Source organism: Anguilla anguilla, chromosome 1 (genome assembly GCF_013347855.1).
Source record: "Anguilla anguilla isolate fAngAng1 chromosome 1, fAngAng1.pri, whole genome shotgun sequence".
Classification (NCBI taxonomy): Eukaryota; Metazoa; Chordata; class Actinopteri; order Anguilliformes; family Anguillidae; genus Anguilla; species Anguilla anguilla.
In genome coordinates, this window is record NC_049201.1 from 55,440,113 (window position 1) to 55,465,416 (window position 25,304).

The window sequence follows — 25,304 nt, forward strand, 5'->3', positions numbered from 1 at the left end:
CAAGATATCCATTTAAATATCTTAAAAACAAACCTCTGGGAACACATTTATCTGTATTCACCAAGAGGCCGGAGCAGCGCCGTACACCACAGAGCGGCTCCAGGTGCCCCACAGGTCTGCCTCGCGCACAGTAAGCGAAATGAAACACCTCAAACACGAGTGTGAAATGTTGACTCTGAGGTTTTCACCAATCTCCTTCTCTCCGCAGAGGGACATGCTGGACGTGAGCCAGATAATGAAGGACCTGGCGTCCATGGTGCATGAGCAGGGCGATGCCATAGGTGAGACCATGTGCACAATGTATTTCACTATACGAACCGCGCACACACCATACACATGCTGACCGACCACTATATTTTCCGTACTGACTCATTCTGATACTTGGATCCTGAGATGATATGGAGTCTGTGAAGTGGACCCCAAGTTCCCCATGCCCCAGCTTCCTGTATTACATAATCCCTGTGACATTTGTAATGTCTCGCCACTCGCATGCCATGAATGCTTTCAATCGTGTCAGAGATTATTCTCTAAGGATTATGCCCAGGGACATGTCTGTAGGCAAATGCTGATTTTTTTAGCTGTCCCTGAGGAAAGACAACTTTGCTTGGCAGTGAGGTTTTTTGATTTATTCTTTATGATGTGAGAAATTCCAAGTAGCCTTACCTCGGCTGCTACTCCCATCCCTCATCACTGCAAGGGAAGAAACAAGCCATAGTCAACCACTAAATAGGGAATTTTGAAATATTAAACATGCCGCAGTTTATAATTAAACAGACCATAGTCCACTACTAAATAGGCCGGAGCCCACCATTAAATAGGTCATAGTCCACCATTAAGTAAGCCATGCTTCACCATCAAATTAGCCATAGTCCACTATTAAATTGACTATCGTCCTCTATTTGCATATATATATAGTACAAATACTTTCTGTTGTAACCGATGAATGAAAGGTCCTTATAGACAAAAAAAAGTATAAAAACAAGGACAACATCAACATCAACGTGGCCCACACGTTCTCCCCACTCCAGCCACCTCTTCCCTAATCAGTATCTGTTCAGACAGGGAGTGAGCCAGGCTTGGGGAGGGAGCGGGGGGGAAAGAGGGCATATCTAAGGCCAGATTATTGGCTGAGCGCACAGAGAAGACACGGAGTGAAATGAACAGCTGCAGAGTCCGCTCGTCAGGGAAGCGCTCCCCAGTGTCTTTGGCCTTGCCTAGATACCCGGGGCCGTGCCCAGGCGATAGGAGGTGCTAATGATGAAGATGGGCCATGGCGGCAGACACTCCAGGGCTGCTTTATTGACAGAGGGAGTGGGAGGACACGGAGATAGGGTGAGGGTTGTTCAAGGAAGAGAGCATCAAAATAATGAACCAGGGCTAGGTGGGATGAGGGGGGGCATCACTGGATTGTGCTAGTAATCACTGCCAATCCTGGTAATTGCTTTGTATTGACGATAAGGGTGTGTATGAAACAAGGATTTTTGCTGGTCTTTCTGCTCTACTTGTAAATGATTCCTTTTAAATTTAGGTGATGCTCTTGGTGACGAGTATTCAAAGTCCTTACCACTTTAACAAAACAAACAAAATGGTTAATAGGCATTATAGTGTGGGGGAGGGATTTTTTGTGTGTGTGTGTGTGTGTGTGCGCGGGTGTGTGCATGCATGCGCATACAAGTGATTTATTAATTGGGCAATAAATGCTCAAATTCAATTGTAAAACAGTTTGTCTGTGTTTTCCACAAGGTGGCGGAGAGACTTGTCACTTGCCTGCATAAAGTTGTTTTATGGCACCATTTCAGGACCTCCCAATTTTAATTACTCACTTTGTATTCTAATTAGTACCTTGCCGCAGAGAGGACAGCAACCTGTCCACATTCATTCCCCTTTTAATTACTCCTGTGTGTGCAATACTTTCAGGTGGCTACAGTTATTGGATGCAGATTAATTTAGGAAAATTGAAGGTCATATTTATGAAGCTGCCCTTTAAATATCATGAAAGAGTGGTTCGTAATTCACTGCTGGATGCTGCCACGTGTCTAATGCTGTGTTATTCTCTGCACTAATATTGCTGTATTGTAAGTGGGTGGCAGGGTAGACCTCAGGGGACGGAGAGGTTGCATTGTCTATTCCCATGAGAGGCAATGTCAGTGTATTGTTGAACAGGATGCTTTAACCTAATTGCTTAATTAATCATCCCACTGTGCAAATCTAACATTATCCTTTAAAGAAAAGAAGTGTAGATTTTGTTCCCTTGAATGTATTCTTCAAAGTTAAGGCCAAAGATGTGGCGGAATTAAATTCTGTGTGTGTTGGGAGATTTGAGTGATGGCAAAAAAATAATCTGTTCTCAAAAAAAAAAAAAAAAAAAAAAAATGAACAGAGGATAGAGTAGCCTGAGCCAAAGCTAGATGAGTTGGAGCTGAAGGCAGTTTTCAGAGCCAGAGATGGAGAGGAAAGGCCCTGCCATAAGATTACTAGTCAGGTAGGCGGGAGAGAAAGCCTTTCCATCAGACAAGACAAGTAAATATGTACATTTCTAGGACACACTGTGACTTTGCAGTTTCAGCTGTACTGTTGTTTTTTATCAAAACACAAAAAATAACATAGGAGTTTATTTTCAGTTCCCTTCAAAAGGTTTAAGACAAAGACTTAAAGATTTTTTTTATTTTTTTATTTGGCTTTGTACAATTTTAAATTTGTAATTGAACAATTCACATGTGGTTAAAATGTGGATTCTAAGATTTTATTTAAGGGTATTTTTATACATTTTGGAGTGTGGACTGTTCTTGATGGGCCTAGTCAATCACCTGGACTCCAGCTGATCATGCGTTTCACTTGCTTAAGACAAGACTGAAGGAAAAAAAATCCCTCAAAACAAACAGGAACTGAAGATGGCTGCAGTGCAGGCCTAGCAGAGCATCACCAGGGATGATACCCTGCGCATGGTGATGTCTATATGCCTCAGACTTCAAGCAGTCATGGATTGCAAAGGATTTACAACCAAGAACAAAATATAACAACTTTTTCAGATTATGTTAATTTGTTCAATTGCTTTTGCTCTCCTAAAATTGGGGGATTACCCGATATGGATATGAATACCCTCAAATTAAAGCTGACAGTCTGCTCTGCACCTATTGACATATCCATTGTTTTATTTCAAATCCAATGTGCTGGAGTACAGAGCCAAACAACAAAAATGGGTCACTGTCCCAATGAGCAAAAAAGGGGATGGATCAGGACAAAGTCCTAAAAAGAACCAACAATCAGAAATAAATGTTTTTAAGAAATACGAGCAGAAAGGAAAGCTCTCACCGTGCTTGGTTATAATTATGCCTTTAGAATCTGTGGCCTAACCGCACTGACTACTCGGAAATGAATGGGATGAACACAAACAAGGATACAAAAATCAGTACAGGTATGGGTGAGAGAAGGTGACCACACTCAGGGGGCTACGGATTCACTAGGGAAGATCAAAATGTGGTAAGAATGCCTAACTGCAACCTTGCACTGCTAAGTCAGGTCAGATAAGAGGGACACAAAGCCGGGTAGAAAACCACAGAGCTGAAGGACCCGATATTGGTGGAGGAAGAAGGCCCAGCAGTGGAGAGCAACCCTCGTGTATGTGAGCATGAAGGAAACACAGCTAGCTGTCCCACAGCTGTGGACCTATGCCAACAAGCTGAGAAGAGGGAGAAGCAAGGAAGGAAGAAGAAGCAAGATCAAATGGCCAAAGGCGAATGAGGTGGCGGTGTGGCAGAGGTTGGACATGGACCTCAGAAAAATACTGGAGCACTCACTACGCGGTCAAGCGGATGTCAAGCTCAACTCATTCGGACACATATTGTACCTGGAGTGCAGAGGCAGGTTTGGTGAAGCAGCCAAGTGACGAATCGCTGCTCCAAGAGGAAAGGGAAGAAGGGAGAAGGACAATGAGAAGCTGGTGCAGAGGCAATGACATCTCCGGAGGAATTGGAGGAAGGCGACACAAGAGGAAAAGGTAGGTCCTACGGTGTTGTGAGATGAGGCAAAGCAAAAGCTGGCCAACTTGGGGAGGGTAGTGCACATTTGCAAGTGCAGGAAAAGGAAGGAAAAGGAAAGAACCAGCTTCTTCAAGAATCCCTTCAAACATGCCCGACAGCTGCTGGAGGACAAACACAGTGGGAAGCTGGAAGTCACCAAAGAGGTAGAGCAGCACATTAGGGGCCAGTCCACATTTAGGAGCCAGCAAGGCAAACCCCTTTAGGTTCACCAGGCTATGTTCCATGTCCTGACCTCATAACCTCCCAGATCGACACCTTTCACCTTAAGCTGTGTGAATCCATGAGACCTGCGACTTCTGTGACAAACACCCAACCTTATTGATCAGTACAGTGTATTCCAGTTATTTTACCTGTTCTTTAATATTGGGGGTTCACATCTAGGGCATAAATTACGCCCTAGATGTGAACATTTATTTGTTATACATACACATTTTCAGAAGTACAGTAGCATCAGTATAACAGTCCTCAATGATGGAAAACATAGGCTATATCGAGACTGATTTCAGCAAGGTAACAGTGATTACAAAGATAACAGCTGTAGCAACAGCATAACAAAGAATGATCACAATGAGTAATCTTAGTTTTTTTTATTTATTTTTCTTTTCCAAAACAATTAAGTTGGCATTTCATTATTTCAAATTCTAATTGATTCAAATTCTATTTTGGAGTTATCTGATTGGCTTGAATGAGCATCAGCAGCTCCGTATGGAGACTGTTATGTCAGCTTTTTTAAAGGTGGAACTTTATTTTCACTACAAATGCCTATGGTAAAATTGTGTGATTAAGTAGGTTGTAACCACACAACTTAAATGGTTGTTGATCATTACCAATTTCAGTAGGTACAGTAGGCTGTTTCACTCTTTATTCATTTTATCAACCAAAATTAGGCTAGCTGTGCTATATATCATTTGGACTCTAGCTATATTTGTGCGTAATAACATTCTTTATTTGTCAACATAAATTCAGGTATTAATGTGAACTGCTCTCAAAATCCATTCTGCTGCACTCTGGGCCCACTACACCCCTGGTGACTGTACGATGCATAACAGATAGGATCCAAGGATATAGAAAATCTATGGCACAAATCCTGAATATATAATTTCAGCTGCCCATGCCAGAAACCATTTTTAAAATTTATTTCAAACCTGATTGTATCCAGGCTCTTGGGTGAGATTCATCTGAAAGCTAATTTGGAAGACCTATTGCTTCAAGTTGTGCCAGGAATATTTATTTATTTATTCATTTATTTATTTATAAATATGTCTCAGCATATGTACTGCAAATACAAATTGACCTTTTAAATAAGCTCAGTGAGACCTTTAATCACAGAGAGTGAGATCCTGTCACTCAAATAATTTTCTGGTAGTGGTTCAGTGGATACTTTCCACAGGCATAAGCCAGGCTCTGTAGCCAAGCCATTATAAGTTGGAGGAGTAACTGGTGGTTAATAAGCAGTAGTCCACAGTGTTGGAAGCAATTAGCTTTGTCCCATCAGATACCATGTGAGTATAAATCAGCCAGGATTCCTTGTTCCTTAGGTTCCTGCTGCATTAGTGCCTGATAACTACATGTCAACTGCTGCCACTTTTGCTGCAGCACTCCTCACATGGGTTTAGATACCACTGCTGCTCCTTTACTGGAAATAAAGTTTTAAGTCAGAGATAACATTGTACATCTCAAGGAACTTCTCTGGTGTTCAGTTCTAACATTAAACAATAAAGTGAAGAATCGAATGAACGACAAACGACAAGTAACTTTTTTTTTCTCCACAGTGGTCTCTGTCTCCCACATTTTTTGTGATCAGAATTTTTTATTATATTTTTTTGACCACAGACTGGATCCAGTTTTTTATTTTTATTTTGATATACAGATAGGCTACAACTCATTTTACAGTCCTTACAGCTAGAAGGTAGTTAAGGGTAGTACGTTTCAAACGAAAGCTTGATGCACTCTGTAGTGGTTAGCAACACTTGCTGTGCACTGAAGCACTCTGATTGGTGATTCAGCTATCCGCAGGCGTCTCAGACCAAGCTTCCAGAAATAGTGGAGAGAAAAATGGTAAGAAAGAGCGAACAAGCAGCTGATCATGCGATTTAAAGCAGTAAGTTATCAGTGTTTGGAATTCAAATCTAATTTTCACCCTGATCTTTTCATTAGGCTGTTTTTTCAACCAATTTTCACCTGCTTTTTAATATTCAAAATAAACAATAAATTCCCAGATTTTTTTTTTATAAATAAAAACCAAAACCAAAAAGCTTTATGTATACTGCATTTATTAAATACTGGCTATATACTCAAGCCATACTCAAGTTCTTCTTTAGTGTTCAAAAGCTTGCTGGAGGCTGTAGGCAAAACTGCCATCAGGAAGAGAGGGACGTTCTACACTCACAGATGTAGGAAAGCAAATGCTGGCTAGATCATATAAAGCCGCGTTTCCACCGCAGGAACTATACCCCGGAACTAGGAACCTTTTGAGGAACTCAGTGCGTTTCCACCGCAGGAACTAGGGTCTAAATAGTTAGTTCTGGGGATTTGTTTTACCCCCCAAAACGTTCCTGCTCGGGGGGTAGTACTTTCCGAAAGTACAGGAACCTTTTGGGTGGAGCTTGCAGCGCTGAACATTTCTGATTGGTCGAGTACTCGTAGCATTTGTGTTGTATTTATTTTCCGCCATTACCCGCCATGTTTGAAAATATGCAGCGGCAAACCAATTTATTTTCATAATAACTTCAAATCAAACTTGTATGTTATGCGGCGCAGTAGCCTACTTTTGGTTATAGCCTGTCAACGTCTTGGAATTATAACGTGTGCTCTTCTGTTCTTTTCTTGCTTTAGTATTCGTTTTATAAAATGCTAAGCATTCGTGCTGGGACAGCATATTACGTAGGCTACCAAAACATTCAAACGGATTAATTCGGTTGCTGAATATTTTCTTCCGGATTTTCTTTGTTAGCCCGTTGTAATTGACTCAAAACGTTTGATACAGTTATGTGAGGTATGCGGTAGTTCTGCATAATTAACATTGGTGATACAGTACAAGCAAACTGGAAATCACCTTCCGCACTTTTTATCCGGGTAAAATAACAGGTTAATTCTAGTAATCTTCCCTTTAGCTTTTTCAGACTGCCATAATTTCACTCAATTTTACTGCCATTTTTCAATTCCACGAAAAGACCAGGAAGACTATGGACTCATTTATGGTGCATGGTTCGCATCTGGAGGGCACACTTCGCTGCTCGGCTAGCAGTAACTTCGAAGGAAAGCAAACGGTGGCTGTACCACTACTAATTTACATTTTCACGCAAGTCCGAGTTTTCGTTCTATTCTTGTCATTTTGCGATTAGCCTATATGGAATTGACGACGAGAAAGTAATAAAACAGCAAATTGTTTACAACGTGTGCATGTTTTCTGCTGTTAATGAATGTGTTTGAGAGGATATATGAAAATCAATAAATACAAAAGTAACCATATATAGTCATTGTTGGTAACCCGTTGTATATAAGTGGAATAAACCCCTCCGGGCTGTCCCGGTTATTAGAAAATAATGTAGGCTACTTCGGTGGTAGTATGGGGTTACAGAAGAAATCATATGACAGATGGACCGACGACAACGTCAGTGGGCTAATTTGCCTAATCTTCGCGGTACTTTAGACCCCGGTGGAAACGCAGACAACCATTGGCTGAAGGAACCTTTTAGTTCCTGGTAAAGTAGTTCCTGGGACTGAAAGTTCCGGGTAATTTTGGTGGAAACACGGCTTAATACTTACTGTGCTCTGAATGCCTGCCTATTGTAAGAAATGGTAGTGCTGGTAGCACTACCAGCAAGTTAACTTGTTTAGATCTATTAGATCCTAAAATAAAAAAAAAGAAAGAAAAAATAGGACTGAGCATAGCCACATGTGTTTCTTTTAAAACGTAAGTGTGCAATAAATGAAGTCACAAAAGATGGTGTCAGAGTGGGATCGGGGGTTGGTCTGAAAAACAAAATAAATTAATCATCCAGGAAGTGTGAATTAGTGCTTTTACGGAGCAGAGCTAATGAGAGAAGGCTTTATATCAGAGTTGATCCATAATCAATGGCCTTCAGACACAAAGATTCTTTACATACCTAATGTGAATTCCAGTAAAAATGAAAATGTTCTCTTTAGCATAGGAAGGTATCCAACCCTGTGAATAAACTGTTGTCCTCAAAGTCTAATAAAAAATTAAATGTTAATTAATTAATTAGTTTCATTCAATAGACAGAAAATTGCCTGGACAAGGTCAAGTCTTCTTGTGTCCATTGCAAATAGTCTGTTTCAATCCACCACAGCTTATAGACACACTGAGGTTTACATTTGGATAGCACTGCTTTGTGCAATTTTATTTGCAGTTTAATTTACTTTCAGCAAGCTTTTTTGTAAATGATCTTTTGTAAAATACCTGTATCGACCCATGCACGTAAGCCATTCAATATTATACAGATATTAAAATATGCCAAAACACCATACAGAGTTTATATGTTTTCATATTGCAGTAGCTACTATCATTTAAAACTATTTTGAATCTTCATGAAGGCTTGCTAAATCTAGACATAGACATTTGTTCCTACAAAGTTAACTTGGCAGGCAAAATGGTAATTGCAATATTAAACAGAAAGATTAAAAATAGTTTTAAAATGATTGTATTGGGTTAAAAATCTGACTAGCTTCAACTTCAGCAACCAAACCACAAGGAAAATAATTGCCAGGCTTTGTTGTGTTATCCTGAATGAGCATTTAAAAGTTATGGCCAGTACTATGTGATTTGATTGCACATTTTTAAAATGATTTTGTAAAATAAATAAATAAAAAGTCAATCAGTCAAAGGTACTGTAATGGCTAACTGGTTTAACCAGACAGGAGTTACTGTACATGTACCATATGTATGATGTTGACCAAAAAGCTGAGCCCCTTAATCATCATTCAGCACATCAGAGTACCAGCAGACTCCTGGAAACCCAATAACATTTCAATGGTTAATTCTACTGTTGAGAAACAATAAAATTAATAGAGCATATGCTCTGAGCAACTTACATGATTTACCTGTGTTACTGTCCACTTCATAATTACATGAAAATTTTATACATAGCATATGTCCAAACTATGAAAGGCAACACTAGTTAAAGGCTGCATTACTTGTGTGTGTGTGTGTGTGTGTGTGTGTGTGTGTGTGTGTGTTATTATGTATCCGCAATGTGCTCTGGAACAGATTGTCACCAATTACAAATTAAGACTTCAGCTGAAGAATTTCTGTGGACCTTGCTCTATACCTCATTGACACTGGCAAAAATGTCAGAATTTCACTATTCACTTCCTAAACCTAGAAAAGGGTCTTTCAAATAGACTAAACTCTAATTAACAAGAAATAGCCATAATTGAATTGCACTCGACTTTTTTTGGCTTTGCTCTGTTGATTTGTTTTGTTTTGCTTTGCTTTGGATAGTCTCATCCAGATTCATCCAGTCTTAAAGTTCCTCTGTGCTGTTTATTGAACTCCAGCCGCTTTGGAAGAGGTGCATTATTGTTGTCATCCCACATAATTCTCTCTCCACAAATGTGCCTGCCAGAGAGCCGTCTGTCCCATAATCCCCTGCTCTACTTTGCCACTCCCTCCTGCTTTTCTCAAGGCATGGTGATGCATGCCCGGCACGCTCTGGATTTTACAGAACTCGAGAAATCAGGACAGGAAATTTGACTCTCTGTCCCAAAATTTCCATTTGCAGGATCTGAAACAAGGGTGGCCACTCCAGGTCCAGCCCAAATGTTCTACTGACACCTCTGAGTGATGAGACACCTCTGAGTGATGATAATGCCACCATAGAAGACTTGATCAGAGTTTGTGTGCATGTATGTATGTGTGTGTGTGTGTGTGTGTGTGTGTGTGTGTGTGTGTGTGTGTGTTTTTGTGTACTGTGCAGTATGACTGCAGTGAATGATGGCTTAAATAGCAAGGCGTATTGAATACACAAAGGGGATAATGCATTAATGATGACCTGAGGTCAAAGATCAAAGGCCACCCCACCACCCCCCACAATGATATATGTTTGCACAACTGCATGAATGCTGTCACCTTATTGCTTGTAAATTGCAGTCGATCGGGAGATGCATCTATCACTGCACCATTCTGTACACCAATCCACCCCGTTACATTAAGCTGTCTATTTTAATATTAGTGTTTCTAAAGATAATTTACCAGCTCTAACATGAAAGTGACATCGGTATGAGTGTGTGTGAACGTGTGTGTGTGTGAGGCACCAAATGCTACAAAATGCTAAATATTTCGATATATGTTTCGTACATTTACATAAATCAGTGGTTTTCAAACTCAGTCCAGTGGGGCTGTGTATGTTGGTTTTCATTCCAACCTGAACTGCAATTCCAGAATTGTAATAAGCTGTTAATTTTTCTTAATAAGGTGCTTTTCATGTTTTAAAGCTGGGGTCCCCAGGCTTATCCAGAAAGGGCCATGTATGAAATGTTTCATACATTTAGTTAAATGTTAATACATTTAGCTAAATGATTATAAATTTAGTTTAATTAAATAAATAAAAAACACTAAATACTAAAACATTCAGCTCATATACAAGTTTGAGATTTAACATTATTTATTTCCAAAATCATGCAGCAAAACATTGATATTTTTCCATTCAATGTAAGAAAAATGGTTATTTCTGTTAAATGTGGGCAAATATGCATGGTAAAATAATAGCATTTTATGTCACATTAGGCACTCCATCATGCATGTGTGTTTTTGTGCATGTGTGTGTGTGTGTTTGTATTTTGGAAGGTGCTCAAAGTAGTCATTAACAATAGGGTTGTAAATTGCAGCTATTTAAGGCTCATTTATTTCACCAATTTCCTTTAATTCCACTAAACTGAGGATTTTTCATTGGATGAATATAAAAAGCCAGATTTGATTGATTTAATATTTGACATTGTTGACATTTCTTATGTACTTTCAGGACTGTAGAGGATGCTTTGGGTGACCAAATAAATATCAAGTACACCATTAGTGGGCCTGGATTTGACAAAAGCAGACATAAACGGCCAAATTAGAAATGGGTTAGTGCGTTCTTGAAAAGTTCCCATGCTCTTTGCAGTAATTATAGGGTGAATAGTGCCATTTACTTTCATTATTTTTTCTTCTTTTAAAAAAACAATTAATGTCCTAATCTCCTACTTCTGTATCCTGTAGACATTTTTATGTGTCCAGTTATTCAAAAACGCACACATACTATTGTGCTATGTTATAGTACTTTTTATTTGCAGGGCAAACAAAAAAAAAAAAAACAATATTTAATTGATCAAGATGATAAGCTCTTTCTAGTTCATTAATATAATGTTATTGTGCTGTGTGGGAAGGATTTTCAGGTAATTTGTGGACATGAAGTCAATTTATGGATCTACTAATGGAGAATCAATTCAGCTCTGGATAAAATGTCTGCTGTGCAGCAGTTCATCTGTACCATCGGCAATGTGTGAATGAGTGAAGTCAATAAATATAAGGGCATCCGAGCGTGAAAAAGGAAGGCAGAATCAGGAAGTCCCAGAAATCACGGAGTACTCTTGCTCTGTAAGAACATACACTTAAATTGAGTACTCTTCTGGTACAGTGCCACAGGTTCCAATTCAAAATATCAGCTTGTGTTATTCAAAATGTGCAATGGTTTTTAAAAGAAAACATACTAAAACGACTGCCACTGACAATATGGCAGGTTTGCCATTCTGGTGTTTCTCATTTCTAGACGTGTTCACACTCCCCTGTTCTACCCAATACTTTTAAAACCCCCCTCATTTTGACTTTTGTTTTGTAAAAAAATTTTGTTAAGTATGTCTCATTGTACTCTAGGCAAGCAGTCTAGTGCAACAATGAAGAAAATGTCCATTACTTATGACAGCATGTGACAGTTTATGACCAACGTCACGCTATTCATATAACATATGCAATGATCAAACAATGTCAATGCTATTTCTAAAGTTTTTAAAAATTCACTGTGACTACTTATGATATGTTATGTCTTGCCAATGATAGTATCATATAGGCTGTATGACATACAGCCAGTGACAGCTGGATAGGATGTGTAAATTCTAGTTGGTATTGCTACATGTGTTGTGAATTGTGAATTATCACACTTAATAAAATGGGTGTTTTTCATTATTGAGGAAGTTGGACACAAATATGTGAAATACCTATTGGGAAATAATATACTGAGAAGATTTTATTGTTATTGGCACGCACGCACACACATATTCTCTCATTTAATTTATATCAGTCTGAGTCTAATGTCTATACTTGAGCAGTTATTTTGACATGTCAGTTGTACAGACCCACACATTCATAATGATGGAAAAGTGAATTATGAGACAACAGCCATAAATTGGCTTGCTATTTTATGTTTAGAATGCATAATAACAAACAAAGGCTGTATAACAGCTGTGGTCTGATCCCTTTGAGAGAAAATTTGAGCTACATAATCTCTCTCTCTCTTTCTCTGTCTTACTCTCTCACATACACACACACATGCACACACACACACACACACAGACTAACACACACATTTGCAATAATAATATGTAAATGTTATATATTTGCTCAAGATATTTCCCCTTACATGGTTGTGAAAATGTGCATGGTACTAGGCTAGTACAATCAATTATTCATTATTCTGTACCTTTCATTTCCAGTTAAACTAGACAATATGGGTTGGTAGAGTAGCATTGTAGTTAAGGAACTGAGCTTGCAACTTGTGTGGTTATACGTTAGATTCCCAGGTGGAGCTTGGCTGTTGTACCTTTGATCAGGGTACTTAACCTGAACAGCTTCAGTAAATATCCAGCTGTATAAATAGATTTTATGTAAGCTGTGTAAGTCACTGTGGATAAAAGTAGCTGCTAAATGCCTTTAATGTAACGGTAAATTCTGCATGTTGCCTGTAGACAGACACATAGGGCAAACATAGTTTTGTAGTTCAGAACCACCCTCACCCCATAACAATGCATGCAGGCCAGATTTCTTCTGCTAATCACAATATTGCAAGCCCAGTATAATTAGTGGTTCATGGTTTGTGACAGCAATTTTGGGCTCGTAAAATGTACAACTATCGCTAATTGCTATGTAGCAGATTTGAGATTAGTCATTGTGGATTGTTACTGGTTGTTACTGAGTTCCAGGCCTTGTACACAAATGTTGTTGCGGGTCCCTATGGGGACTCAGATGGGAATGAGATGGAGATAATGACTCCAGAACGGAGGATGCTTTTGTCCTGCTGTCCACCTGTTTAGTTTGAAAACATATTTTCACTCCTAGGATTTGTTGTTTTGTTTTTCTGTGAGCATTTGTATGAGAGCCGATCAGTATATGTGTGGAACCATGAACATATACTGGTGTGTTTACGTATATATGTGTGTAGGCTTTCACAAAACAATCATGTCAAGGTGACAGTACAGTTGGTGTTAGCCCATAGACCGCTTAATTAGATGCTGCACATTCCAGGGTTTTGGAAAGAAAGGGGAGAAGGAATCTGGCCAAAGATTCTGGACAGCAGAAGTGTCTTCCTGCAACAGGAGTATAGGTGTGAATGCTGCAGACACAGTGATTGTTGACAGTGTTGAGTTGATCATGGATGGGCAGAATGGGAGTGTACTGGGTGAGATGGTCTGGAGAAGAAGTGGGGCAATGGGATCCAGCACATGGGTGGTTGGCTGATGTAATGTCAGCAGGTGAGATATGTTGACATCTGTAGGCATGCAAAGTTGGAAAGAAAAGGTGAGAACTGGAGAGTTACTGGGTAGAATGTGATGATTGAAGAGAAGAAGGAGGTAGACTGACATCTAGAAAGAGCTACGAATGTCTGTAGTCTTCTTGCTGAAGTGGTCTGCAAAGTCATTTGCAGCAAGGGCAGAGGAGGGTTGAGGAGAGACAGGGGTGAGAAGTGAAGGGAAGATGGAAACAGCTTTTAACTACGGAACTTATAATTTTGGACTAAAAAAGGAGACGTCAGGAGAAGGCTGAGAGGAAAGTTTGGTAGGTGTTGGATTTCCTCCATTTTTGCTCTACAGCACATAGTGGAGTGCAGAAGCAGGAGAGTCAAGAGAAATACAGTACCAGTAAATGACTCCAGTAATCATTAGAAGAAAGGATTGCAAATGATAGATTATTGAAGGCTGTGACAGAGAAAGTCACAGAGAAGGTTGGAAGAGGAGGCAGAAGAGAAAAGGATAAAGAGCAGTGTTCAGAGAGTTAAAGGGTAGTAAACCTGAAGGTGGAGGTGAAGTAGGCACTCAACAAGTCCGGTTCCCACTGATTACCTACCTTATGCATGGGAGGTGACTGTGCCAAAGTGAAGTCAAAGGAGTAGAGGAGGAATCCAGATAACTGAATGCTGAAATCAACCAGCAGGATCTGTCCTCTGGGAAGGACCTAAGGTGGACAGACAAGAAAGTCTCCCATGAGACCATGTGGCCTGTAAATAACAACAATGTGCACTCTAGATGGATCACTGGTGTGAACAGCAGCATACATTTAAATGAGCAGATTGAAGCTCAAGAGAAAGGCAGTTTTTCCATGCTGGCCAGATGGGCCGGGTGTGTGGGAGAACGAATAGGCAGATGAAAGAGCTGCAGGGTTGCACTGTTTTGGGGTGATCCGGGGTGCATTGAGGACAAGGTACTAGAGACAGCAGGGAAGCATAGGCTGTGATGAGATCAGCCTTCTGAGTGTCAGACTGACAGGTCCGTAGGGCTGCTACAATGGACAAGTTTCAAGGATACAGAGTCAACATCCCCCTTCAATGGACTCCCACAGAGACACTTTCGAGTCTCTGTCCAAACGAGTTTTCATCCAGATGAGGCTGCCCTTACAGCTGCTGTTTTAAAGGACCAGATAGCAAGATAGTACTGCTAACAGCTAACTAAATAACACAGACGTGAATGTATTCTTCTCAGATGATCAATTAGCTAATTAACTTTAACTGGCAGCTCAACCAAATGGTTGGCCTTTTGTTTTGCTTCCACATTTATGTAATTATTTATTTATTTATTTATTTGAGAATACATGATGCTTGTTTATATAACGTGTTTTGCATGCATTTCTAATTGCACAGATGAATATATAAGCTCAATTCTAATGTGAAAAGAAAAGAAGCTTAATCACTCAGGTGAGCTTTCAGTTACATATAAAGGTCAGCACTAAAATGCCCAGCTAATTAGCAAAACACCAGCACCGAAACAGTAAGCAATACTAATGAAAAATTTGTAACAAATGAAGCATAGGATAACTGCTAAAGTTACTTTAATTACATTAATTAAGTTACATAACTTAACACTGCAGCTGGCTCTCAATAAGTTAATTTTAGCCTTATCTAATAGAACATATTCACTCACCACACATTTGATGAAATGTGCTCTACATAAAAAAATAATTTGTTTTAACAGTGATTATCATTGTTTCTGTCACTATGAAAATGTTGCCAAGCTAAAATGGAGGAGAGAAATCCAGACTTTCCACTGCATTACAGCAATATCAACAAACCAATGCACTCCGTTAGATTCAGCCACGCAAATGCACACCTAAAAGCAATTGGGTTCCAGCAGTGAATCTGTTTGGACCCCTAAAATATCATCAACTATTAGGTGCCAAAAGATATGCCACATATAGTAAAAATGCAATGTAAACAATTCTTTGGTTGGAGGACCTCCAGTCTTCCTGCCTTAAATGTCCCTATTGCTTCCTGAAATTTAAACTATGCCCTTGGGTGGGAGACACCCATAAAAATGGTCAGTAACAATATGGGATGCTTACACTTCCAGATTACAAGGCACTAAGAAATGGATACAGAGCAGCCAGGCATGGGTAGTGAGGGAACCACAATACAAAGAAAACATAAATTTAAGATCAGGAAATATAGATAATGGTCAGAGAGGTACAGCTGCACAATGCCGTATTATAGCTTTGGAATTAGTACAACACCAATGGAGGGGATTAAAATTTGGAGTGACAGAAAATTAATTTACATGATGTTAGGCAGCATACAAAAAGAAATAACATTGCAAGGGCAAGACACGGTGGTCAAACTAAGGAAATAATATTAACACTTATAGAAGAACAGGTGGAAAATCCCTGCAAAATAAACAAATCGAGGGGCGGAAGGAATAAACATGGATGATCTTGACGGGAGAAGGCGACAGTGCATCTGAAGGTAAAACTGTTGGCTGTTAACAAAACATTATATACCCCACTGAACGCATATGCAAAACAATTGTTTAAATTCTGCGTTTTCATACTGCCAGCCGATTACTTCAACAGAAGTCTTGCGTCCTTTCAATAAAACAAGTATAATTTCATATCATATCTGAAAATAAATGAGAAGTAATTAATAGAAATGTGTGAACCATTTTTTACATGTGTGTACAGCTCGACAGCCTGTGCATGAGCTAAGGGCTATAGGCTGTATCAGTGCAAATTACCGCCTGCTTTCATGAGTTCTGAAAGCTCTCCCCTAAAGAGGGGAGTCACAATTAATGCATGCTTCAATAACTTAGTCAAAATACCTGGCCTAATTTACATCTCTACCCTGATTTAGCATGTTCACTCCAGGCATGCAAATGCACAAACACATTTTACGATTCATCTAAAGGAAAGTTGCAGGGTGATGCAGAGAATCCACAAAAAATACATCCTAATAGCGATTTGGAGCCATTGTGACTGTTCAGTAAATACAACATAGATATTGCGACCTTATAGTAACTGCTTTTGCATCTGAAAAAAACCTGGCCCTCAGTGTGGTTCTTCGAACAGAGAACAGATCTGTGATCGTTGAGAATGCAGTGTTCATCGCAATTCATTCTGAGCATGAAGTAAAAACAATGGCTTGCATACTTGTGGGGATTTCTGGTGCCAGTAATTCTGTACATCTGACTCATACCTCACAGATAAGCTGCAGTCTTAAGGGACTTAAGTCAAGTTTGTAAGACCTGATGAATTTCATTAAATTATGATGTCTTCATTGACCTCCTAATGAGTACAGCAACTATAAATCAACCAAAAAACGTTTTTTCCTTGTATAGAGTGATCCGAGATAGAACAAAAAAAAAAAAAAAAAACATTTTCTGATGCCATTATTCCATAGAGGATAATATTCAAATTCCCAGTTCGCAAAATGGAGGCTTTGTGTTGAGGCAGAAAACACAGCAGCTGTGTGTTTTTCAGTTTTTCTTATTTAGTTATACCTATTTAAAAGGTACTTTAGGTCAACAATGAAATGAATTCCAATTTGCAGTGATGTCTTTGGGAATTAAAGTGCATAGAGAAAACAAAAGATTGTGTAGGCAAATGATGAGAGGAAGATTAGGCCTGTTGTAGACAGCCAGTTTTTGTGGAGATCTCATTCAGTAAGTCCATACCTCAGTTTAACATCTTATACTTTGGTGTAGGGTGGAGTTCCCCTTACTGGTAAACAGCAACATTCCAATAGCCACTCAGATACAGTTATAAACTGTGCTCAGTCCTTCTTAGCAGTCTGATATTACAAGGTATTACACGGTTGTACAGCTAACAAAAGTGACACAAATGACTGGTTTCCACCCTCAGCTGTGTGCACTCATTTAAGTGAAACTGTCTCTGTCTAAGACTTTGGGAAGTAGCAGGAACTCCAGACAGTGACCAAAGCTCCATACACCGTTATTTCCTGTTCCACACAGACACTGTGAATTAGTGTTTAATTGTTGAGAGAACTGGGCTTGATTTGGGTTTGATACCGTGCCAAGGATTGCTGTTGGCACAACAATTACACGCACATCCAAACAAGAAAACTAAATTTGAATTATTCTGAAACATAAATTGCTCATGTCTCTGGGCACTGCAGTTCAATCAGTGCTGTTGCAAGGCGAGTGCAATAGATTTGCATGAATAGCGATGGTGTTTGAGTCTGCCTGTTAATTTTCTGTTTTGTTGGCTTACTCAGACAGCTTTTCATATGTCAGGTGACAAGATTTCACATATCCCAACTACAGTAAGTATGCAGAGATTGCCCCAAATCACCAGGTGTAATATTGCTTGTCACCCACTTATCCCATATCCTAATGAGGAACACATGCTGTGTGCTGATTGAGTGGGTTAACAGCCTGCTGGCTGTAATCACTGGGCCTTTGTGAGTGCATGATCTTACTTAACCACATGGTTTTCATCAGGGCTTTCAGTCCTGGTATGAACAGGTGCATGAGATATGTAGGTGATGGCAGTATGATCCTTTGATTATTATGGTTCACCAGAAAATGAAAGTACTGGTGCTTCCACATCTCTGACCAAATGTACCTTTTAATCCACCGTCTTTGAAAAATCCTGATTTCTGTGAACTGCCATATGTTAACAAACTTGTAAGGGTAAATGTGAGAGCTACCGAAGGAACAGTGTGTTTGCAATGACTAAATATTATATTTATACTGCAACAGAGCCTGCAGTTCTTTGCTTTGTTCTTAAATAGTAGTTTGATTCTGATTGGGGTAATTTGGTTCTTGTTTACCTTAGTTTAATGTCCAGTAGAGCACTTGACAATCGTTCAACTGAATCTGCGATTCTTACTCTTCTGTCTCTCATGGGACTGTACTTTTATTTCTGCACTTCAGTCCCTGATCTTTGCACTTGTGTTTGCTAAACAGCAGTACAGTACTTTATAGTTTTCTATTGCTTGCCACACAATTGCTTTTTTTCATTAGGCCCCGTAATTATAAGGTGCTGCAGAGTTAGAACCCCTACTGAGAACCCCCACTGAAATATTTTTACGCTGGTTTTAAAAGCAAAGACTATGATGCAAACATACCAGAAAGGGGGAAAACATTTGCATTTTTCTCGCACATGCATTGAAAAAATGCATTTTCATGCACCATTATCAGAACATTCATGTACCAAGTTTTGTGTTCACTGGGTACTATCATGAGAGAAAAAGGACCATGAATATGAAATGCAGTTGAGCTCAATAGTTATCAAAGGAGTTTACGAGTATAAAAGCATTCAACTTATGCAAGAAAGTTATGGGGGATAAAATCACGTACAGGGATATGAAAAATGGTGATAATGGTTGCCACTGTACCTCCCCCACTCCCATGTTTCAAGTGGAAACAAATGACTTACCTGTTGACAGACTTTGTTATGTGAAGGGGTCAGACGCTTATCTAATTAAAATAATACCATGGGAATTAAAGAAGTGACTCTGTTACAAAAATAGACGTGTAAGTACGAAAATTAAATTCTTTAATCATTTTTGGCCACCTGGGGCTTTTATTGATTATTGGATTACAGTGGTAATGATAATTATGGCTGCTGTGATTCTACCTGGTGAAGGTGAATATGGCTGTGTTTACTGTCAGTGCAACCCACTCTCAACCATACTCTTTCTTTCTCTACAGACAGCATTGAAGACTATATCCAGACAACATCCTCAAATGTGGAAACAGCCAACCAGGAGCTTGCAAAGGCCAGTCATCACCAGGTACATAACCCCACCCTCTTTGAGCTTGACATGAAGCACCATACATGTTCACAACAGAAACTTTTGAAGAACTAATAGAATTCCTTAAGAATGCATGAACTGATGCACCGTCCCTACGGGACACATGCAACAGCCTGCGTCCTGTCGGTCACAATGACATTTTTAAATTTTCTTCCTCAAAATTATGTTCAGTAATTGTCCTCATGTGTGGGGTAACGCCCATCTGAATACAGAGGCCTCGATTAGCAGCAATCTGGACAGGAAGTAGACTGAAGATTCATTACCAGCTGTTGGCTGTGAAAAGGCTCAGCCTCTAAAATGAAATGAGGCACTTTGCTGTTGGTGATGGAAGCAATTGTTATAACAGTGACTGGACAAATTCATTCCAATCTTCTATGTTGTGAGTGTAGTACCTACTGCACCTATGCTAACAACCCATTCCACCACTCACCAATGTTATGGTCACAGAGGTGTCGAACCTAAGTCTGACTTTTACTTTGTGACAAAAATGAAGGTGTTTGGCATTTATACTTCAGCAAAGGCCGATGAGTAGGGTTCTATCGACTCTTGAATAACAAAACACCAAACTTTGGACTTTTTGTTTACATTTGTGAAAAAATGGCCATGCTTGATACAATTATAGAGATTATTGAAAGGAAGGAAAGAAAAACACATTAACATAAAAAAGTGGTCTGTCAGTCCAATAAACTAAATGAGGGAAAACTAGGGACAAAATGTTCCAGTTTGGTAAATGCGCAAAATGCTGGATAAAGACGTACATTCGAAATAAGCTATTTCAGGATGTCGGCCAAATGGTTCATTTACTTAATTTACCTTTAAAAACCATACATTATACACACAAAACTTTCTTATTTATTCTGATAGTTTCTTCTATCCTCTCCATCTTTTCCAACACTAGTCAAAACCAAAATAATGAAGTGGAGCAACAAAACCAGGGTTTTTCCTGCATTGAAATGTCTTAGGCAAGCCGCCTAAGTGTTTTTTAGGTGGCTATAGGAGAAAAAGATATGAAACACTTCATATTTATTGAAAGATTACACATATTAAGTGTCATAATTGGGGTGGGGAATATAGCCTATACGGAAGGATTAACAATGCAACAATGCATATCTCAATGCATTGTGGTGGTCTCTTGAAGACTTCACAGAACTTTACATTTTAAATTTAGCTAAACATACAGAATCAATGCATGTTGGCAGTGGCAGTTATGCCAGATGGACCGCAGTCACTGTCGTATAGTGTAAGCTCCATTTTAGATACATTAACAAAAAATAACCAGCATTTTTCTTTGAGTTTAGGTACCAGTACACATATACACAGAAACAGGAAGAGTACAATGCACTCACAAATGAAAATGCATAAATGCAGCATACAACCTATTTCATTTATTTATTTCTTTATTATTATTATTATTATTATTATTATTATGCTTTTTTAAGCAGTCCTGTGCTGGCATGTACAATTACAGCTTGTATGTGAAGTTCAAGGAATTTACTGCATTTGCTTCGATATTGTAAGTGTGCTTTAAAAAAAGCCATGACAAATCGTTATATGATTACATCTTAGTATTGTAAAAATACTGTATATTTGAATAATGAAGAACATATTGTCCAGGAAATAGTGTATTCTGTGTTAGAGTATGCAATATGTAGTGAAACACACTGCACCTTTCTCTCTTGTGTGCGTGTGTGTGTATTCAGTGAATACTATTCTCCAGTAATTCTGTTTGCTGAATGAAAACCTTACTGCTCCTCTGCAGGAACTTATTTCCTACCTTATGTCACATTTTCTTTAGCAACATGGAGTTCAATAAAATATGAAGCCCTTTACACTATATATAATATATTTAACAGCTTTAGCCTCTGGCTATGTTGAATGATATGTTCATAAAGCAATCTGGCGGCTGTAATGGATTGTCTCCCTTTCATCTTTGTGGTAAGAATTCCGTCACCAAACCTGGGAGGTCACGTCTGGTCACAGGAACATTATGTAGTTCTAAGCTCAATTTAGTTCACAATTTCATTAACTGGCTTAGGAAATTTGCTGATGTGAAAATTCTGAAATTGGAGGGGGTGTTACAAGGAATTATCTTTTTTTTTTTTTTTTTTGTTATATGACTTTGATTTCTCTTTGATAATTCAAGAGAAGTCATCAATGGTTGAAGCACTTTTATGGGTCTGTTTGGAACATTCAGAGGCAATTTTATGACAGTTACCTCATTTACCTTCCTTCTGGAATAAAACAAAACAAGACTTGTGAATTAAGTTGTGTTGCCCCCTGGCCATCTTAAATAATGTATTGATGAAAGTGTCAGAGCCTTAATAAGATGTCCATCTTTTCCTTTTCAGAGTTAAGTGGCTTAATATTAAGAACCATGCTGGTGAAGGCAATGGCCTTCCAGATTAATAGCTGACGTAATGTCTTTACAGTCCAGGAGAATAACCATCAGTATTCTGAACAATAACTTAACCCAAAACTGTTTAATAGGCCTGAATTCAATCAACATTAGTCCTTAACTTGATTCAACATTTAATGCAAGGAGATTACATGTAATGCAAAGGAGAGATTTAATGCAAAATTTAGCTTGATTGATTGATTGATTTTATTCAATAATTTTTAAAAAGAGAAAAACGTGCATCTGAAGCAAGCCTCTCATACACATTATTTTTAAAAAAACTATCAAGGATAGACACAATAAAGCTAATAGCTTATTTCCATTGTGGTCCTTTTTAAGCTTCATTGCTAAACTCCCAATGCAGACTGTGTTTATGAAGAAAGTATGTATACTTTGCAAGTATGTATACTTTGAAATGTATACTTGCAAGTAACTAATTAAATTAAGGATAAAGACAAAATTTAATTGAATCAGGGCCACAAAACAGGGCCATTTTTTCTAGTGTCAGTAAACACACAATATAAACACAATATAGTCAAATATAATGTAGTCTAAATAGCCAGTTTATGAGTAGGCTAGAGGAAATGTGCTCCTGGAGTCTTTCAGTACCATGGGCAGTATTCTCTTGCTGTCCACCCCTGTTCCGCCCCTCTGTGTGAGCATGCTCTGAGGACATTGAGAGACTCCAGTGCTCTTCCATGGCTCCTCCCATTCCAACACAATCACTACCACAATCCTACAGCATAGTCATAAATACACTCACAGACAAATTAACTCCCATACTCATTGCAAGAGATCTGAGACCATTCGTACATTCTCCCCAGAGTCCTTGGTCTTCACTTGTGGACTGTCCCCTTCAGCTCACCCCACAGGTTTTCAATAGGGTTAAGGTCAGGGGACTGGGACGGGTTTCATTCTGTGGTCAGTTAACCTTTTTTTTTGTACATTTGGAGGCAACCAGATTTTTATCTAAATCTTCTGGTACTTGACGGAGTCTGTGATGCCAGGTATCATGACAGCAAAACTGCATCACATTTCATCACTATACCTCACTGTGGAGATTGTGTTCTTTTCTGCATGGCCACCCTGCATTTACGTCAAACCCACCTATGATGTTTGTGGCAATGCAGCTCTTTTTTTGTCTCATCTTACCATAGACCCTGACTCCAATCAAAGTTACAATGACATTTGGCAAATAAAGTCATCATATTTAGTATGTGGTTGCAAGTCCTTTACATTCAATGACTGTCTGAAGTCTGAGACCCATAGATATCACCAGACACTGGTGATGCTCTACCAGGCCTGTACTGCAGCCATCTTCAGTTCAACTGAGGGCTTTTTGCCTTCAGTTTTGTCTTTAGAAAGTGAAGTTCATGCTCAGTTGGTTTCAGGTTGTGTGTGTGTGTATGTGTGTGCGTTTGCGTAAAATAAATAAATACTGCGCACTCTTACACACTTTTCATCTTGGCCAAATTTATCCGGACTTTCATCTGGGCTGTATTATGAACCCAGTAAAATGCAATGCTGGTTGTGTCATTCACACATTTTTATGTGGAAATATGAGTACATTACATTACATTATAGGCATTTAGCAGACGCTCTTATCCAGAGCGACTTACACAACTTTTACTTAGCACTTTACATTGTATCCATTTATACAGCTGGATATATACTGAAGCAATACAGGTTAAGTACCTTGCTCAAGGGTACAACGGCAGTGTCCTTACCCGGGATTCGAACCTGCGACCTTTCGGTTACAAGCGCAGTTCCTTACCCACTGTGCCACACTCCGTCCCAATACTAATGCACATATCCCACATGTCAGTTCTCTCTCTCTCTCTCTGTCTCGCACTCACAAACACACACAACATGCAAGTATGTGCACACATACAAACAAAAGCACATGTTAACCTCAACAAATGTACCCGTACACTCACAAGTGGATACACACAGTCAGTCCTGTGTACTGCCCAATGCAATTTTTGCTTCTGTGAACTTCCATCATGCAGCGCCTTAAAGTTAGCCTTTTTTTAATCTATTTTTCATTATCGTCATGTTTTCTTTCCTTTTTTTATTTTGCACACCTTGCTATCTATCTATTTTTTTCTGTTTTCATATCCTTAGGCAGAGAAATACCTAGATTACCCAAGTGCAATGATAAGGTTCAAATGTGCTTATCTGTTTGTTTGTGTAATCTATGGTCTGTTGCTTTTACTTTGCCATGTCTGCTGCAGACATTACTAGTCACTCAGAGGACATCTCACATTTTTGTTGCTATTGTTGTGTTTTTCTTCCATTTTGACTGTAATTGCAGTGCTGCTGATTGCAGTATTGTTGTGCATGATTGTACTGTAGCCTCTCCCGTAATATCAGCCCATGTAACTTTTTGTAATTGCTGGTTTCATCTTAAACTGCCAGGAACATAAAAAACCATTAAGCACAGACTGGATTGGAGAAAAGACAGGGTGAAGCATGCAGTTGTGGCATTATGGTGAAGGGTTGCCTGAGTACGGATATTTTAAAACGTGGCCAAATTTAAATAGCTCACGTGCGCTGCATTTACATTATACGATGCCAAACATGCATTTTTCTGTGTTTCTGTGCTTTTTCAGTTTGGATTGCTGATATTCTTTCAGCGTAGTACAGGCATGCAAGCATGTGTCCTGCAAAGAAGGACATGATGTCAGCCACAGGTTCTTATCACACCGCAGTTTGCGTGCCAGGCTTGCCCAGACATTAGTTGGAGGAGGACACTTCATTTACAGCTGAACATGCCAACTTGCTGGCACAGAATCAGCCAGCAGGGGTCACTGGTCTGCAATGAGATGCTGTCATTCAGGCTGACTGACACCCTCCCTTCCTTTGGGGACACTAGCCCCAATTGTGCATGGTCCTGCTGGACCACCAGCCACCAGTTGGCATTGGCATGGTCTGGATATGAAACCAGATCCATGCACAAGAACAGAGCTTAACAAAAATGAGCTACCCAGCATCCCAAACTGCATGTATTCTATTGCAGAAATCAGACAAATGCTTGGTTGGCAAATGCTTGAAAATATATTATTCTGAGATGGGATATAAAATTTATTGCAGAGGGAAAAATGACTTTAGTATTGATTAGCAATCAGGGAATGCAGGCCAGATGCTTGGAAATAAGGACTGGCAGGGCAGGGCTCACGGTGCCCATTCTGTGGGCCACAAATGAGCTGAGGCACATTCAGAACCCACAGCATGTTTGGAACATTGTTAGTGTTCTGTTCTTGAGTGGCCAGGTTACACTTAACTGTGTAAGTGAGCATTGTTTTGTCCTTACACTTTACACAACACTCTCAAGTATAGCAA

The 25,304-nt window shown here is 39.2% G+C and overlaps 1 protein-coding gene across 1 annotated transcript in view; it reads left to right on the top strand.

Annotated features, from left to right (window-relative positions):
* Positions 1–25,304, top strand: part of tsnare1 (T-SNARE Domain Containing 1) — a 165,849-nt gene that overhangs the window by 102,733 nt on the left and 37,812 nt on the right. The window contains exons 9-10 of the mRNA XM_035389640.1: positions 209–281; positions 19,464–19,546. Of these exons, the coding sequence (XP_035245531.1) occupies positions 209–281; positions 19,464–19,546 (156 nt within the window). The remainder of the gene's footprint in view (positions 1–208; positions 282–19,463; positions 19,547–25,304) is intronic.